At 50.3% G+C, this 17,605-nt stretch overlaps 1 protein-coding gene across 1 annotated transcript; it reads left to right on the top strand.

The window, feature by feature from the left end:
* Nucleotides 1-402: 402 nt before the first annotated feature.
* On the top strand, nt 403-2,765 carry HAND2 (heart and neural crest derivatives expressed 2). Its single transcript, XM_064149387.1, has 2 exons — nt 403-960; nt 1,951-2,765. Exons 1-2 carry the CDS (start codon nt 403-405, stop codon nt 2,047-2,049), a joined length of 657 nt encoding a protein of 218 aa, XP_064005457.1. The 3' UTR covers nt 2,050-2,765.
* Nucleotides 2,766-17,605: the final 14,840 nt, after the last annotated feature.

Here is a 17,605-nt window from a genome sequence, read left to right as displayed (position 1 = left end):
CGGTGGACTTGGCGAGAGCAGAGGGAAGCAAGAGGCGAGGAAGATCCTGGGCTGGGAAGCCAAGCTTTGTTTTGATCGACTTCTCCATAGCGGGTTTTGGTTGTTTTTTCTCCTGTGCACGCTTCCTCGAAGACCCGGCCCAGGGCGAGGAGGAGAAGGAGGTGGAGGCACAACGCATGAGCGGCGGCGGCGGCGGCACTTGGGGAGGGGGAATCACTCGGGAACGCGCGGGGACTCTGTTGCAGCACCCTATGGAGAGTCAGTGAGCAGCGGGGCAGTGCTGAGGGGGAGAGCGGCGGGGAGCATCTCCCGCCGGTGCGGCGGGGGGTGGAGGGCGGACGGGGAGTGGAAACCTTTGTTTTGGGGCCCGGGGGGCGGGGTGCGGTGCACTAGGGAGCGGGGATGAGTCTAGTGGGCGGCTTCCCCCACCACCCGGTGGTGCACCATGAGGGCTACCCTTTCGCTGCTGCCGCCGCTGCCGCTGCCGCCGCCGCCGCCACCCGTTGTGGCCACGAAGAGAACCCCTACTTCCACGGTTGGCTCATCAGCAGCCACCCGGAGATGTCTCCCCCCGACTACAGCATGGCTCTGTCCTACAGCCCCGAGTACGCCAACGGGGCGCCGGGTATGGACCACTCCCATTACGGGGGGGTGCCGCCTGGAAACGGCCCTCCCGGGCTCGGGGGACCCCGGCCGGTGAAGCGCAGGGGCACGGCGAACCGCAAGGAGCGGCGCAGGACTCAGAGCATCAACAGCGCGTTCGCGGAGCTGCGGGAGTGCATCCCTAATGTGCCCGCCGACACCAAGCTCTCCAAGATCAAAACACTCCGCCTGGCCACCAGCTACATCGCCTACCTCATGGACCTGCTGGCGAAGGATGACCAGAACGGGGAGGCGGAGGCCTTCAAGGCAGAAATCAAGAAGACAGACGTGAAGGAGGAGAAGAGAAAGAAAGAACTGGTCAGTGCTCCGGGACGCGACGGGGCGGGACGGGTATGGCGGCAGAGAGGAGACTGCACTGCCGATCGCGGGGCCCCGACCCCACTACTCGGCGCTCAGCTGGATCGGGTCGCCGTATGATGTCCATGGGGGATATGATTCAGGGTCTTGTCCCTCCCTAGGCGTATCTGCGGGCCGAGAAAGGGACAGGACACGGCGCGCGGCCAGCCCTCGGGGCCCTTGGCTCTCGCAGAGCGCCCTGATCCGGCAAGGCGGCTGCGGGCAGCCGCAGGGGTAACGCCGCGACAGGAGGGCCTGTCGTGGGGCGAAATCCGTTCACGGGCTTGGGCTCCTAATCCGTGATCGCGCCAGAGACAAGCCTCCGCTCCCTTTAAATAAGATGCTAGAAGCAGGATTGCGTGCTAAGACCAGGCCGACTTTTAAACCCTCGATGAATAACAGGTTCGCAGCTCGAGGTTTCCTGCCCCAGCGCTCTGCCCTTGAACTTTTCAGACTTTGAATAGGCAGAGCAAACCTGAGGCACGCTCGAGCGCTATTTCCCCAGACCTCCGTGGCTGTAGGCCCGGTATTTAACCCAAATACGTGCCTGCGCCCATCTCCTTCCCGTAGCCCGGGAGTGATGGTTTAGCACGGACCTTTCCGCAATTCTCAGCCCCCGTAGATGTCTGGCGACGCACAGCCTCCAGCCCTCTCCTGGAGCTGCTGAACCCGGGTGTCGGTCGCGGATAAGCAGTGGTGGTGCGCACAGAGGGCTTCGGCTTCAGCCGCACAGAGCGCAAAGGCGCTCCAGGGGGCGGCGGATGCTCTCCGAGGCCGCCCCGCTTTGTCCCCTGTAGCCAGAAGGCCTCGACGAGAGCCTGAATCTCCTCGTAGTTTTCCCTCTCGGGGCAGGGCAGAAGCGACCTATAAAGGGGAGGAATATCTCTAACCTTTTTTTCTCTTCTCCTCCTTCTATTTCTTTTTGTCCTCCATCGCATCTTGTCTCCTCAGAACGAAATCTTGAAAAGCACAGTTAGCAGCAACGATAAGAAAACCAAAGGGAGGACTGGCTGGCCGCAGCATGTCTGGGCTTTGGAGCTCAAGCAGTGAGAACGGCAGGACTGGAGAAGCCGTCTTCTTAGTCTCAGTAGTGAGCTCTCCTCTGAGAACTCTTTGTATTTGGAATCGTCCAGTTTATTTATGTGCAATTTCTCCCCCAACCCCCCAAAATGTGGATATTTGAAGGAGAGTGAAAAAGCATTCCATATATGAAGAGGAAACTCCAACTTGGTAAGGGGTAATGTCTCTAATAGTTTCATGAATGTTATTTGCTCTGTATAAAACACACAGGGAAAAACAGAACCGTAGAAAAGGGGGAAAGAAATCCCTCCCTGGCATTAGTGTGTATGTGAAGTGTATCTTTAATACTTGGCCTTTTGGATATAAATATTCATGGGATTATAAAGTTATATTTCAACAGAAGCAGTTGCACCAATATTTCGATTGACTCAGTATTTAGTGTTGTAATTTTGTTGTGGTCGTTCAGTATTTGAAGAAGTTTTCAACAGTTACTGGTTATGTGCACTTCCGTCCGTAAGGAAAAATGTGGAATCTAATTAATATTGAAGGTGTAAACATTGTAAGTACTCAATAAACCACTGTGTGTGTTTTTTATAAAAGAAAAAGAGAGAGAGAGGGAAAAAATGAAAAAAAAAATCCAAATCTTTTTATGTTTTATACCTCAAAATGTTTTGAATAACAGCGTTGTTTATGGCTTTTTTTTTTTCATAATATTTAAAATATTCGGAAGTAAACTAAATTATAAAGATGGCTCCTAAGTTTATTTTTAAACAAGTGACTGAGTGAAAGGAGGGGTAGAGGGAGGGATCTTGCCAGCACTGTGAGTGTTGAGCAGAAACCGTCAGTTCGGCTGAATAGGAATTCCTTGTGGTGTTCTCCATGCAGGAGATTTTCTGTTAACGCGGAGTGGACAAGGGTGCAAACCCTGAGTGGGTCAGCAGTGGCAGCGATGCACGGTTTTCCTGCCGCTGGATCCCGGGCTGCGGCGGTGCCAGGCGCTGGCGGAAGCCGAGCCCAAAGCGGGGCCGAGCGGCGGGGGCCGCGTCCCCGGAGGGGTGCCGGGGCCAGGCGAGGGAGGCCGCAGGGCTTTACTCGGAGTGATTATGTTGCAGGTAATTTTACGTCAAGGAAGAAAGAGCGAACAAGGCAAGGGATTTGCGGGGGGTGTGTGGGGATATGTAAGATTTACAACGAGCTACAGTGAACTTAATATAACTTTGTAGTTCCCAAAACTCTACTAAGTTGCATACTTCCAGTCCGCCACAGGCAGCATTATGTTTTGTAATGCAAACCATTTTTTTGTGTTTGGTTTGGTTTTTGGGGGGGGTTGGGTTTTTTTTCTCCTGAGTGCACACTGGAGCAGCGTGTGTTCTGATTCTTTTCAGTATGTTCATCTGCTTCCCCAGTATGACCTCTCTTGCCTTATATCCACACAGTTATCTCCCAACTCCTTTAGAAGTGCCTCGCTGCCAGGCCAGCCGCTTTTCTGCTTCCCAGTGCCGGGGGGAGCTGCAGACATTTCTGAGAAAATACATAGCATTTCTCTGTATCGTAGGCAGAAAAAAAAGTTAAAGCTCCGTACCTAAAGAAGCTGCCTTAGGTGTTTTTTTTCAATTCGTGGTTAAAAGCAAGGTTCTCCACCTTTTCCATAATTAAAATTGGGTTCATATTTTAAACTTTTACCTAAACCATCTCAACTTAAATCAAGATGGCTCTCTCTCCAGGTCCAGGGCTGCATACCTGCCTGCTTTCTCCACCGCCGCGCCTAAGGAAGTGGTTCGCGACGAGACCCGGCAATAAGCGTAGGTAGATGTGCAATTGCCCATAAAAAGATAAGGGAGCCCCTGCGCCGTTTTGCTGACCCTGCTGACAGTGGGAAGGTTGCGAGGTTACAACAACTAGACAAAACTGATGTGCCCTTCTCCCGTTGGGTCAGGCAACCCGTCTCTACTCACCGGCATGGGTCTCTACCGACACTTGCCTTTGTTTATTAACACTTGGAGAGAAAAATCTCTTCCCTTGTTTGCTTTTTCTTGCCTGTTAGTTACCCGGTTGATAAAATGGAGTAACTTGCACTTCTCTCCTGCCCAAACCGAGTTTTTTCCCCTTCAGCGCATTAAAAAAAAAAAAAAAAAAAAAAAAGAGAGAGAGAGAAAAAAAAGAAAAAAAATGGTTTGCAGGGAAGCGAGGGATGGCTGCTAGAGTTGTTGTGTGGCACATTTCAGGCCAAGTGCCGTGTCTTCCCTTGACCAAATAGTCGGACTGCAGCTCCCCCAGAGCATGCGAAACCGGGTAGGGAATGGCTTGGAGAAATCACCTCTCCGATATTTCCCCATCAATAATTTTCCTGTTTTTGAAATGGTAATTTCTCAGAATCAGGAGCTCCCCTGTATGGTTTAAGGAGGATCTCCTTTAATTGCTCGCTAACGAGGATTTTGCCGTTTTCTCAGAAACAGTCATGCAGTTAATTCACAAGAGCCCTAGACAGCCCGGAGCCGACAAATATGTAGGTTTTGACGTTAAAAGCTAAATAGGGAAGCAGAAGGTAAATTGATGGTAGATGGGGATGTCAGTGCCCTGGCCCCAGCTCTCCTCCAGTGGACTCGAGGCCTGATAACAGCCCGCACCCTGCACGGTAATTTCTCGGGGCCAGAACATTTTTTAGGAGCTTTTTCAGAGGTGAAAGGCGTGTAGGAGAGACGGTAGCCTGTCTCCCTCTGCAATATTTCTCTGCGTTATGTGAATGAGGGGAGAGGAAGGCAGGAGGGCCAGGAAAATGCAACCCGGTCACTGATGCCATGCTCGTGCAGACAATCTCAGGGTCCCAGTTTACTCATATTGTAGCTGGTCACCTCGTTTCCTGACTGAAGGAGGGAGACTTTATCTCAAGGGGAAAAAAAATCTCTCATTCAGAGAAATAGCAAAACTTTTTTTCCCTGGTGGTGGTCTGCCTCTGCTGCCCCTCCAGGAAGAGTACCATCGTTTCTCCAGATGCGGACCCGAAACATCGCGTCCGCTCCTCCGCAGGGAAGGAGGCAAGGATCTCCCCGGCGGCGGCCTGTTTCCCTAGGGGTGGTGTAGGCAAAAATGGGCGTGTGGTTTGTTTTAGAGTTGATGAGGGTTTGGGGGAGCGAGGAGGCAGCGGGGCCGCCTCCGTCAGTACTAGGGTCTGAGTAGCTCTCTGCAACGTGCGGGGCACCGGGGGAAACCCGGCCCTTGGTCTGCTTTGCAGGGTTTATGTGCTTTCGTTCCTATCGGACATGCATGACACGCTTGCTTTCCTGTAGGCAAGAGAAATGGACTGTGGTAAGACTTTTTTACTTCGTTTGGTAGGTTGTTGGGGTTTTTTACCTCTTCGTTCCCAGGACCTCTCTTCTGTGCGTCAAGAGAGTATTGCAATAATTAGTGCTAATTTGCTGTCGTTGTCAAAGAGGTGTAACGGGCCTCTTTGGCCAAGCCGCAGGCATCCCTAGAACAAGCCTCGAGACATGCTCTGCAACTGTAAGGATATAAACACGCTCAGGGGATGCCATTGAAAGAACGTGAGCTTGAAAGGTGGGCGGGGAAGAGTTGGGGGAGAAGGTTAATAATAAAAGTTCTAAGCAAAATATCCTCCTTTTACACTTGGAAACCTAACCTTAATCCTCCTTTTTCACACGTACTCGCCCAGCGACTCACAAATACACACAGAAGAAACCTCCAAGTAGCGATGGGAAGGAAATGCATTCCACACGCCTGCAGACATAATCCCCTCTGCTGTAACGACAGGCTTATCAATGTTTTATATATTTTTAATTTGGGATTTATTTCTTTTTGCGGTCCGTGAAATATGTGCCTTTGTAAATGAGTTCAAATTTTTTATATTTCTAATTGGCCAATTACTGTTTGGCTGTTTCAGCTCATCCTGCACAATTGCGATTAAAGCAGAATTGTTATCTGAGTTACATATTCACATAAATTCCAGCAAAGCCAAGAGATGCGCGGGGCCAGAGCCTCATTGTGCTCCCCTTCCAAACCAGCGTGGTGTGTGTCTCTCTCTCCTCCAGCTTCCCCATCTCCATTTTCCTCTAGAAATGTCGTTGCTTTGATGATCCGGTTGTAGAGCATTGATTACAAATTTATTCACAGACACTATATAAGTCTTTATATCTGCTATTAGAGACATCTGGGAATGATTAGAGCCTTCCCTCCTCCGGCTCTGCTCCCTCTATCTTGCAGCGAGGAGCTAGAGACATGTTGACGTCAGATCAGACGGCTAGGAGCCATCCTGCTCTCCACTTGGGTGTAATCACGGCGGCGCTTTCCAAACTCCATCTCGGCCGCGGCTGCCAGCTGGGATGCGGGTGTAGCGGGACACGGCGCTCCCGCTCCGGAGGCTTCTCGCCACAGCTCGATTTCTTGTCCCCGGAGGCTCCGGCTCTTCTGGAGTTTGCCGTCGAGGTTGTTTGTTTATTTGTCTGTTTGGGACTTTGAGAAAGCAAAAGCGTTGCATTCTGCTGGCAGTGCTTTCCCGCCCCCGCCGTCCCCGCCGTCCCCGGCTCTCGCCCAGCCCCTGGCCCAGTACTTGCTTATCTCAGCCCGATTTCTCCCGGCGCATTCGCTCACAGCTTTGTGTTCCAAAATAAATACAGAGCCAGGCAGATTCCCACCTTACGTCTTGGCAGGCAGAAATTAGCCAAGCAAAGTGCAACGCTTACGTGCGGGCAATGGCAGGCGCGCTGACACCCCGCTATCCGAAGTGGCAGTGAGGTTTACAACCAGCCGGGGCAGCTAGAAGCTGCTGGCAACAAGGCGATTCCCTAGCCTTTCTTGCTCCTAGCAAGGAGACGGGTTTGCACCTGCTATTAAATCCTAATGAATCGCCTCTAATTGAGAGATGGGTCTGGCTGACGGCAACGCTGGTCAGCCATCATCAAAATCCTTGCTCGGCAGGATCAGAGACCGTGTTGACCACGCTTATTTTCACGAACTTTTTTTACTTTATGATTTTGTACGTTTTGCATAATTTTTTAGTGTCCATTTCCCTCCGCCTCCCACCCCCCGTGTCAAGGATATAAAAAATAATTGAATAAATACAGCTTGAACCTCCGCCGGCTGTTCACGGAATTTTGGAAGGCTGACACTTGTCCAGCTGTACGTTACGATCAGTGCTACTACCAGGAAAAACGGGGGCGTGGGGGGTGGAGGTCGACGAGAAAACAGTTGATCTCGTCTTCAGAGAAAAAAAAAAGTTAGACTGTTTGTCTGAAGAATTAGATTCTCAGGATAAAACACACTTGCCAGGAAGAAGGGAAAGAAAAAAGGCTCGAGTGACCCTAAAAGTAAATGTAAAAGTTCACTTCCAGTTCTTTGTACTAGCAGAGTACAAATAGAGAACTCTCTTAAGATATCTCAACGTCTGTGTCTATCTACGATCTCTAAAGGAAAAGAAACGTTTCCTTTCTGAAGCAGTGCAAGCGGCATGTTCCGCGCTCGGCTTTCCAGAACATCCACCAGACCCAGGAGTTGGGCAGGGATGGGGGAGGGGAGGAAAAAAAAAAGTAAAAAAGGGGGAAAGAGTTCCACGAAACAAACCCGAGCCTAAAAATACCAGCAAATCCCATCGCAGGGCTTTCCGGGAAAGCTCCGGTTGGCGAAGGCCCTTCTGCAGGGTTGTGGCTGTCTCCCCGGCGCCTCTCCCCGGGGAGCCCCCGAGGCTGCAGCCGACTTCCCGCTGGGAGAGGCCGGGCAGCTCCCGAGGAGCCGACCCCCAGCGCGGAGCAGGCCCGCCGTGGGAAGGCGCGGGGATCTGCAGCTCCGCCGGCCTGGGGACTAGGTACGGCTGCAGCCGGGAGCGGGGAACAGCAGTAACATGTTAGCGAAACAATGGAGATCAGCCGTTTATTTGTGAACCGCGAAGCCTGTTCAAAGCAGGAACAAGCCCCCGTGTTGCCCAAAGTACTCGGGAGAAAAATGTAGGAGTATATTTTAATGTATAGCAGTAGATTCGTTTTCCTGGCCACGTATATTAAACATGTGGAGATAATAGACCCCTATTCTCCTATAGGGGTCTCTATTTGCATGCCATATGTGGTTATAGGTTGAAACAGCTGCGTCTAACTAACTTTTTAAAAAAGCTAAATCCGCATGCAAACCCATAGCAGCTTTCTAAAACTGACCTAAAAGACAATGAAATGTCCTGCCAGAAAATACAGGAGGCGGAAGAGATTAAAAAAATAATGATAATATTAGATTCCCACCCCAGTCAAGCCTGAAACCACTGGTTTGCTTGACAGTCCTGCCAGAAAGAAGACCTCGACAGCTGAGGGGGTGCGGGAGCGCCTGGGGGTCAAGCAGCGGCACAGTAGAGAACTGGGGCGGGCTGGCAAAGGCAAGCCGAGGAGCACGGCCTGGCCTTGACAGCTTCTCTCCCAATCTGGTTTTCATAGAGCCACGCAGTAATTACCTAAAGCCATAACTGTCTTCCAAATTATTCATTAAAGTCATTCTTGAGAATCTCGCGGCGCTGGCGCTTACATTTATGGCCTTTGCACCATCCGAGCGTGACATCGCCTCTCGCCCTGCTTCCTCGAGGTCGTGTGTTTCATACTGCAGGGCGGGAGGTGATCTCTCTCGCCTTCCCCTCGGCGTGTTTGTTTGTCGCGGATCCAGGTTCCTTTTCCCCTTTTGGCGAAGGAGCGTGATGCAACACGGCAAGCACCTTGGGAGCGAGAAGGGTATTTTGGGGAGTTGCAGTGTTGTGCGGAAGATCATGTCTGTGTGCCCTGTGGTGCTGTCAGCCGTGACAGATCCCAGATGCAGCCGCTACTGTATGGCAGATTGAGTTTCTCAGCAGAAAACTCTCTCCCTCCCTCTCAAACGTCTTCAAAAACCTTCTCCAGATACTGCGGGTCACTTCGACTCAAACAAGGAGAGAAAAGGGGGGGGGGGGGGGGGGGGGGTGAAGAGAAGGGGGGGAGAGGAACAGGCTGCTTCTCTCTTCTTCCCGCTGGATCTCTTCAGGGTGCGAGGGGTACCACAACCGGACCTTTCCCAACTCGAAGGGCCTAGACCCTCACTTTGCCCCTCTGCTCATGTGCCACTGAACACGGGGAAGCCTCGTCCAGGTAAGCGGAAGGTCATGGTGAGCGGGGATGGGGGCGACGGCAGGGGCTGGACGTGACGGCAGGGACTGGAGTGGTCCCCGAAGCCCGACCTCCCTCCCTCGGTCGGGTATCACTTCTTGGCACTGGAGGGAGGTTGCCCGGAGTAGGGCGGCTAGGAGAGTCCAACTGCCGCAGACAGGACGGGGCTGGGGGCAGTGTCAGGGGACGAGGTGCGACCACTCACCCTGTCTCGCCGGCCGCTCTGGGAGGTGGCAGCCGGGAGTCTGGTCTGGCTGAAGTCCTCGTCCCAGTGGAGCTGGGGAGTTTCCGGGGAGGGTGAATTCTAAGACTTTAAAGAAAGACCAGGGACTGGAGGGAGAGCGGATGGAGGAAGGGAAGGGCAGCTAGCGTGTGCTGGGCGCAGACGCCGCCGGGAGAGGGGAGCATTTGCCGGCTGCAGACCCGGGGGCGCCGCTCCCATTACCGGTACCGACAGCGGCCTCCTAGGGAAGCGATGGAGGTTGGGAGGCCCGCCTCCCAACAAGCTATACCTCACTGCTGCAAGTAAACAGCAAGAAGCACGGGGTTTAACAGCACCGAGAATTTTAGCCCTCTGTTCGAGACGTACAACGTGTAGCAGCTCTTACGCATTTTCCCCACTACCTTTGCAATATATTCGTGACCCTCGAATAGTGAGATCAGAAGCAAAGCGGCTATCTCCTTCTGGAACCCTCCTTCCCGCTTCGCGCGAGTGGGAGATGCTTAAGGGCTTCTTGCGGGCCGTGGCTAGGGTGCCCTCTCCTCCCCACTTCAAAGGAGCAATGCCGGCGAGGTCTCCCTACAGCGATGAGCTCCCAAACCTTCTAGCACGGCTTGCTACTCTTGCCGGACATTTGGCATGACAGCCGGCCAGTCTAGGTGACCGTCGTGCGGAATGCCCCAGGCCTCATACCCCATTACTTTCCTCGTGGTGTAAACGACCTGATTTTGCTCATTGCTCTTGGAAATTGTTCCTACTAACCTTGTTCCCAGCCTTTCCTTCCCCAGAAAAATGGAAAGGCTTTAATTCAACTGCTTGCCCTGCCCCTCGTTCCCTCTTCTCCCCCCTCCCCCCCCCCCCCCCCCCCTTTTAAAAAAAAAAATCTTTTGCCTGTAGCAGAAGTATAATTGTGACCCTGGCTGATCTACAGAGCCTCCTGTTGGGAGCAGTTAGCTGTAGTTGCATTAGGCCAAAGGACCTCCCAAGTGGCAGTGGCCTGGGTGTCATAGGAAGGGACTCTGCACATTGTCCATTCTTTCTCATCAAAGTCCCAGGCACCGTGGAGCCAACAGTTTGGTAGAGCAGGAAAATAGCGAACAAACCTTTTCCCTCTCTTTCCGATACAGTAACCTCACATTCTTCCTAGGACAGCAGAAAAAGAATCAAATTTTTTCATAACTTCAGCTCTAAGTTGTGATTTGCATTTCCGGCCCCTCTGTCAGAGGGGTAGTAATTTACAGCCTGATAAAAAACACTTTTACAGCACCAGGGTATGTTCAAGTGCTGTCTTACTATGCAAAAAATATTTCAAAAGACATATCCAAGAAGAAAAGAGTTCTTTTCTCTTTTTTTTTTCTACAGAGATGAATGGGTTGAAATTGCAATGCAGGCAAAAGAAAACAAAAACAAATAAACAAAAAAAAAATCCCAAACAACCAAACCTTGCAAAACTAGGTGCAGACTGGAGAAAATAGAGATTAAAACAATCCTGGTTTTTTGTTTTTTTTTTTTTTTTTATGTGATGTTAAATACACGTCCACGTTTCTCCAAGCCTTTCACTTAACGGATACTTCTGGTTTTGTGCTTTTGGGCCAAATCCTGCTTGTCTTGCCCTAGGGAATGTTTTAATTTGAATATGTATCTATTGTGATTAAACAATTTATTTTCTTCAATAATTCATTTATTCTGCGGAGTCTAAAATCGAATAGGTCTGGTAGCATTTATAAAAGAGGAAGCATTTTTTATTCAGCTTTAATTTTTCTAACCTGATATGGAAAGCTTTTCCAAATACCGGGGTAATTTCGTTATCCCACCTTGAGGAGAGTCCAGTTTGTTCCAACCAAGCGTTTCCACTGGAGCAGGGCAGGAGGGTTCAGAAATCTAATGTAGAACATTCCTATCCTGATAGAGATTATAAAGTTTAGTAAATTACAAATATGTGAATTTGGCAAACAGTGAAGGATTCAAATGATCAAACGATTAGGACAGGGAGGGGGAAAGGCAGCAATGAATAAACCACATGTAACAGTTGCCAGCTTCATGACTTTGGTAATTATTTACACCTGAATCATAGTTTACTCCAGCCACAGTTTCAAAAGTAAACCTTTAAAGAATTTAATTATTTCCAGTTTTCTGCACTAGAGATTTTTTAAATATATATATATATATTTTAAAAAAAAGAAAAAAAAGAAAAAAAAAAAAAAAAAAAAAAAAGAAGTGTAGCTTAGAGAGCAAATGCTGTCTTCCAAACCCTCATAAAGGCTTTATATGCAACTTTATCCTGGAGACACAAGCAGCATCTCCACATTCCCCTTTCTCACCGGCACACATCGGCGTCCACCGTCATCTCTGCGCGCATTTACTGCCGCGTGGGAGGGTGCTGCAGGGGCTCGAGTGGAGCGATCCCGCTGCAGAGAGATCTATACGTACGTGCGTGCGTGCAGATATATATTTGCACATACAAAACTTATATATGTGCCTATATATGTACCCGTGTGTGTGCAGAGGAGGCACAATACTGAAGCACATTGCGCGGATGGACTACCCGGCTCCTTCCTTCAGCTCTGTAATAGCTCTGTTATTTTTACTAAACGATCAGGATGGCTCTACGTGACCCCTCGTTATTTAAAACCATTTTCTATCATTGCACGTGTGCCGGGAGTGGGGGCGGGGAAAAATCGACAAGTCATTGAGAATAACCGGGAAAGCCTGTGATGTATAGCGCGTTTTATCTTTATTTAGGCAACACGTCTTTCGCAAGACGGACTAGGGTTCCATCCTCGGTGGGGCATGAAGCACATCTATCCTTCGGGAGAAACTGACTGACTTGGGGAGCTCCTGCAGCTGGGAGGAGGCAGGGCAGGCATAAGGTCAGGGCAACCCCTCGTTTCTCTATTGCCGTTTTCTGGGTGAATCCGGCACTTTCTGGGGAAAAGAGAACAAACAAAAAAAAAGCCTTTCACTACCGCCGCCGGAGCCCTGAGGTCGAGCTGGGCAGCACTCCGGAGGCTGAGACCTCCTGTTCTCCAAGCGCTAGCCTTCCCTGCCACGGCTAACTGCACTGTGTGCTGCCAGCTGCGAGTACTTTCAATATTTTATTGCTCCTTCTTCTTAAACCCGCCCCCAGCCCCCTGCGTCGGGACTACTGAGATATCCTTTCCGCAGCCGCCCAGCATCCTCTTGTGCGATGTGTCCCGGACGGTAATTAAAGGGTTTTGAAACAGGCGATTTGCCTTTAGGAAATCGGTCCGGGATTGACTCTGTTAGGGGAAAAAGGGAGGAGAAACAAGGGGTGTTTTTGTTTGGAGCGCAGCTTTCCGCAGATAGGGGCGTGCCTCCTTCCTCTGTGCACTGCGGCCGATCGCGGGGGCCGGGTTGCGACCAGGCGTGATCTCCTCTGGTGCTCCGCGGATCCCTTGGCGGGGAAAGGCGGTGGCCTGAGAGCCCGGGGAGCCCTGGTCTGCTGCCTTGGATTCCGTTTTCTCTGCCCAGCCGGTGCTTGGCGCGGCAGGCGTCTGCTCGATTTCAGCAGGGGACTGCCAAAGAAAAGAAAAGGGGAAAAAAAGAAAAGGAAAAAATATCCTTAGACACATTTTCCAAAACTTGCTGATGTTTCCCTAAAATAGCCAGCAACCTAAAATCACTAGACCTAAGAGGTTTCTATGCGCACCCCTTCTCTGTGACCCGGAATGACACGCCGCTGAGGCTCTGGATAGTAACTAGCTATAATAGAGTATTTGATATACGCAGGTATGTGGGGACATGGATAAAGGAGGTTCGCATCGCCCTGGGTTACCGGCTCCCACTGTTTAAAGCATCTGTTAGAAACAATGTTCCCTACTGGACAACGAGCTCGGATTTGGGTTTGGGTGGGTGTTTGTTTGTTTGTTTTGGGGGGGGTTTTTTTGTTTTTTTTTTTTTTGTTGGTTTTTTGGTTTTTTTTGTGTGGTTTTGGGGTGGTGGGGTTTTTTTATTATTATTATTATTATTTGCTTGGGTTTTAGGGATTTTTTTTCCCCCCCCCTCTTGGACTAGGGAAGGGAATATCATGCTGGATACAGGAGGTGCAGAGGCTGACCATTGTAATAGGTATCAATATTGTTATATTTATTAAGTCAAACAGAATGGCATCACTTGCATGTCGTCTTATTTTGAAAACAAAGTGTTTTTTTGACCTGTTCAGCCCTGAGAAGACATTCAATGACCTAAAATCAAAAGTCAATCTTATCAAAGATGGGCAGCGACAGTTCCCACTGCAGCATCTCATTAAAGCATGAATAGAGATTGAAACATAAGGCTGCCTAACATATTCTGTCTGAGTCTAAACTACATAAGCACAGGTGTTTAAAACTTAAACATTATTCTGATATTTCTTTTGCACACATGTGGTTTAAAATAGACAATTTAGTAATTTTATTTAGCTGTACGTGTTTAGAGACATATATATGTAACTCCCCCCGAAGAGAGCTTTGGCACCTGTTATAAGCTCCAAAGGAGGAGATCACACTGCAAGTGCTTTCCGTCTTGTTTTGGTATGGTTTCTTTGTTTTGGGTGTTTGGGGAAGGGGTGGGGGGGTATTGTTTGTTTGTTTTCCATTTTTAAAAAACTATAAAATCACTCTTCTCACATGAAAGACCTCTAGCAGTCTTTTCGCTATTTCATTGAATTCTATGGAGACTACCTTGCTGCATTTTATATGATTCATTTTCGCTTGCTGAACAGGGAGACGGAAAGCGTGGTTAAACTAAAAGGACTTAAAAGCGTTATGAAAAAGTTCACTTTTTTTCTCTAGTCGAAGCAAAACCTACTTGGCGACTCCTTCCCGGGGTTATCTACATCTACCTCACGGAGTGTTTGCCTGCTGCTCGGCGGGGCTGCCCCGACAGCCGGGAGCGCACCCGCCTGGTCGGTGCCCGTCGAGCAGGCAAGTAGCGACCCCCACCGCCACCGGCTGGCAGCGCGGCTGCAGCCACCGTAATTGTTTTCACTGCAGATGCTGTTCTAGTATTTACGGACTAAATCCCAGGGACACAGCTGGGGTATGTTGTATCCTATCAGTTAGTTCAGAACAAGGAGGCGCTCTGGAAAGACTCGTAAGGATATTTATTTTAAAATGTGTGCTGAAAAGACATATTCTGGGGGACAGTGGGACAGGGTTGAGCGTCTCGAGTTTTGTTTCTAAACCAAAACGGCACAGTCTGAGTTGCGAACAAATGGTTTCCAGAGAATAGTTCTTTACTCTTTCTTTTCTCTACTGAAAGTTTGTTTGAAGTTCCCGGAATTTTAAATGTTAAATAGTATTAATAATAAAAAAAAAACCACAATATTTGGGAGCTTCTTGTTTCATTTTTAAAGGTCTGACATGTGTCCTCTCTCTGTCATTCCGTCATTCCCTCCCTCCCTCCCTCCCTCCCTCCCTTCCTTCCTTCCTTCCTTCCTTCCTTCCTTCCTTCCTTCCTTCCTTCCTTCCTTCCTTCCTTCCTTCCTTCCTTCCTTCCTTCCTTCCTTCCTTCCTCCCTCCCTCCCTCCCTCCCTCCCTTCCCTCCCTCCCTCCTTCCCTTCCCTCCCTTCCCATTCTTCTTGCCCTCTCTTTTTTCTCCTCCCTCCTTTATTTTTTTTCCTTCTCTTTCTGTCCCCTTCTCTCTTGTTTTTGGAAACTTACTCTTTCAAAGCAGACTATGTTCTGGGTATTGTTGTGGCGCATATAAGGAAAAAATAACCCAATAAATAAACCAGGCTCTTGTTACGACAAATTCCAAAGCCAGGGCAACGTTTTATGAGTTTAAAAATCCCTTGAGGGGAAATTAAAACAAAACAAAACAAAACAAAACAAAACCCAGAAATATTTAATAACTGAAACGATGCCAGTTGCGGAGGTGTGGGGCAGCGGAGGCAGTCAGGGGGCACCTCTGCCCTGCCCTCTCCCCCAGCGACACTGCGGCGGAGCTGCTCTTGCCCAAGGCGGGAGTTCGGCAAGAAGAGCTTGCGAGATCAGCCCGCGGGACTCGTCAGTCCCTCTGCAGAGTCGGCAGCACTGGGCATGGGCAGCTGGGCAGGGCGATGCGGTTCCCTCCCTGCCACTTTTCTTTCTTTGATCACTGCCAGCGTGTTAGAATTACTGCGAGAAAGCAGAGGGAAAGCTTAGCGTTACTGTGAGAGTTGGAAGCGTCCCGGCCACCGGCTCAGTTTGTTGCCCCCGCGGCTCCTGCCCGCCCACCGAGTCCCTGTTGCCTTGGCAGTGCATCGGCAGAAGCCTGGGGCCTTTGTCTGTCGGGAGCCCCCGTTACCTTGAGCGGGTTTTTCTCCAGAAATCGAGAGAGGGGGAAAAAAGAGGTGTTGGTAGGAGAACTGTGGAGAGTCAAAGTCTGAAGACGGCTTGCTTTCACGCACATCTTGGGAGGGATTTAACTCTGCCCGGGCGGCACGATTTCCAGTCGAGTACGTACCGGTGCTGACCCTCCGGGTAGGGCCGGGCAGGGGGGAGGCCCAGCCGCATCCCAAGAATTCGCACTGGCTGCGGCATCCCCTGGTCGGCGGCAGCTCCTCACTCCCCAGTGCTCTGCGTGTGTGCGCGCCGCCTGCAGTCACACTCCGAGCCGCGGCATCACCGTAACAATTCCAGGGTCGTAAATCACAGAGACCTTACCCCGGCAAAGGGATGCCAAGCAGACGTCCGGTTTGTCTGCAGCTCTGAAGGCTGCTTCCTTCATTTCTCTTTACTCGGTCTTCCTCTCATCTGCCTCCTCCACGCAGGGTGATAGCTCAATGACTGACACGTTTTGGCGGAAGGGAGCCCTTTTTGTCGTCGTCGTACTGTGTCGTCTCCCGTCTCGCTCTTTTTTTCTTTTTTCTTCCTTTCCTTCTTTTATTTTTCCCCAACTTTCCCATCTGTTAACTCCTGTTTATGGTCGAAATATTATTCTGTGCATTTTGTTTCGTTCTCGCTGCCTCTGGTTGGCCTGAATGTAATCAGAGGGAAAATATGCTTCCCACAAATGTAGCTATTGTTTGGCTAGAGAGATCAGGACCGGAGGAAGTAAGCAAGGAGGATGTGGGTGACAGTGACGGTGGGACCAGCCGTCCGTCTCCTGGAGCCCCAGTCCTGCGTCTGGTCTTTCCCAAACCAGAGCTCCCTCTTTCCCCAATCTGCCTGCAGCGGTATGCAGGGAAGCCGGCGGCACGTAATCTCGGGAGCATAACTCTAATAAATGCGCTCATATGTTGGACATTCCCCTTGCATGTTTTATAGGATTTTGCTGGTGGTTCTTAATGGGCTGGGTCACCGGCACTGATGCTAGGGAGGTTATTAGGAATAAGTAACATAATTAATCGTACGGCTGTTAGCGGGCTTTGAAAGAAGGTGGTTTTATCTGCAACCTTGTCTTCTGCTTCTTAAGATGGGCAATTGTTTTTAACTGTCTCTCAATCAAGGGTCGGGGTGGGGACACTTTCATTTTACTTATTTGTTTAAAATATCTTGATGCTCAGAAATGGATTTATTCACAGAAGGAGTCTGTCTTTATCTCGAGGTTCCTCAGAAACCCTGAGCGAGACAAACACCGCGGCCTCTCCCTCCCACGCCACATGCACCACTCAAGGGGCTCCATGAGTACCGGAGGACGATTTGTATTTATTTTTGTCAGATGAGAGATTTTCTCATTCTGCCTTTTGTCCAAGACAGGTAAGGGATGGCGATGCTCGGGTCCCTTTCCGGGCGTTCGACCCGTACCAGTCTTCCCGGGAAAGCCCTTGTTGTAGTCTCCTTCCTGGCGGCGGCTTCACTGCCACCAGGCCCTGCTGCCACTCGACCCGGGGGGCGGCGCTGGTCAGGAAGAGAGGCTAGTGACTGGGGCTGGTCGGCGGCACCGGAGTCAGAGGCATGCCCACCTTTCGCCGCCCAGCAGCGCTCGGGGAAGAGCAAATTGGCAAGAGTGAGCTCTTGCGCCATCCACCGTCTTTGCCAAGGAGAAACGAAAGCGTTTTCCGTGTTAACGTATGATTACGTTTTATCAGATGTGAAATATTTGTCCAGTGTCTATTTTTCGGACCGTTCACACTGAAAAGAAAACCAAAACTAAACCCGAACGAACCCCAAATTGGGGTACTGGGGACAAAAAAAAACCCAACAAACCAACCAACCAATAACAACAACATCTCCAAAACAAACAAAACCATCACAGAACTGGGAGAAGAGACCACAGGCTTCTGTGTTGCCGCCCCTGGGAGCGCCGCGATGCCTGC

Source organism: Pogoniulus pusillus, chromosome 9 (assembly GCF_015220805.1).
Source record: "Pogoniulus pusillus isolate bPogPus1 chromosome 9, bPogPus1.pri, whole genome shotgun sequence".
NCBI lineage: Eukaryota > Metazoa > Chordata > Aves > Piciformes > Lybiidae > Pogoniulus > Pogoniulus pusillus.
The sequence above is the reverse complement of the archived record's forward strand: the minus strand, read 5'-3'. Positions and strand labels throughout refer to the sequence as shown.

Excerpts from the sequence above, each read along its gene's own strand:
- HAND2 (XM_064149387.1), top strand. The coding sequence starts at position 403 with ATGAGTCTAGTGGGCGGCTTCCCCCACCACCCGGTGGTGCACCATGAG. Across the intron at positions 961-1,950 it reads AGAAGAGAAAGAAAGAACTG|AACGAAATCTTGAAAAGCAC; the intron begins GTCAGTGCTCCG and ends TTGTCTCCTCAG.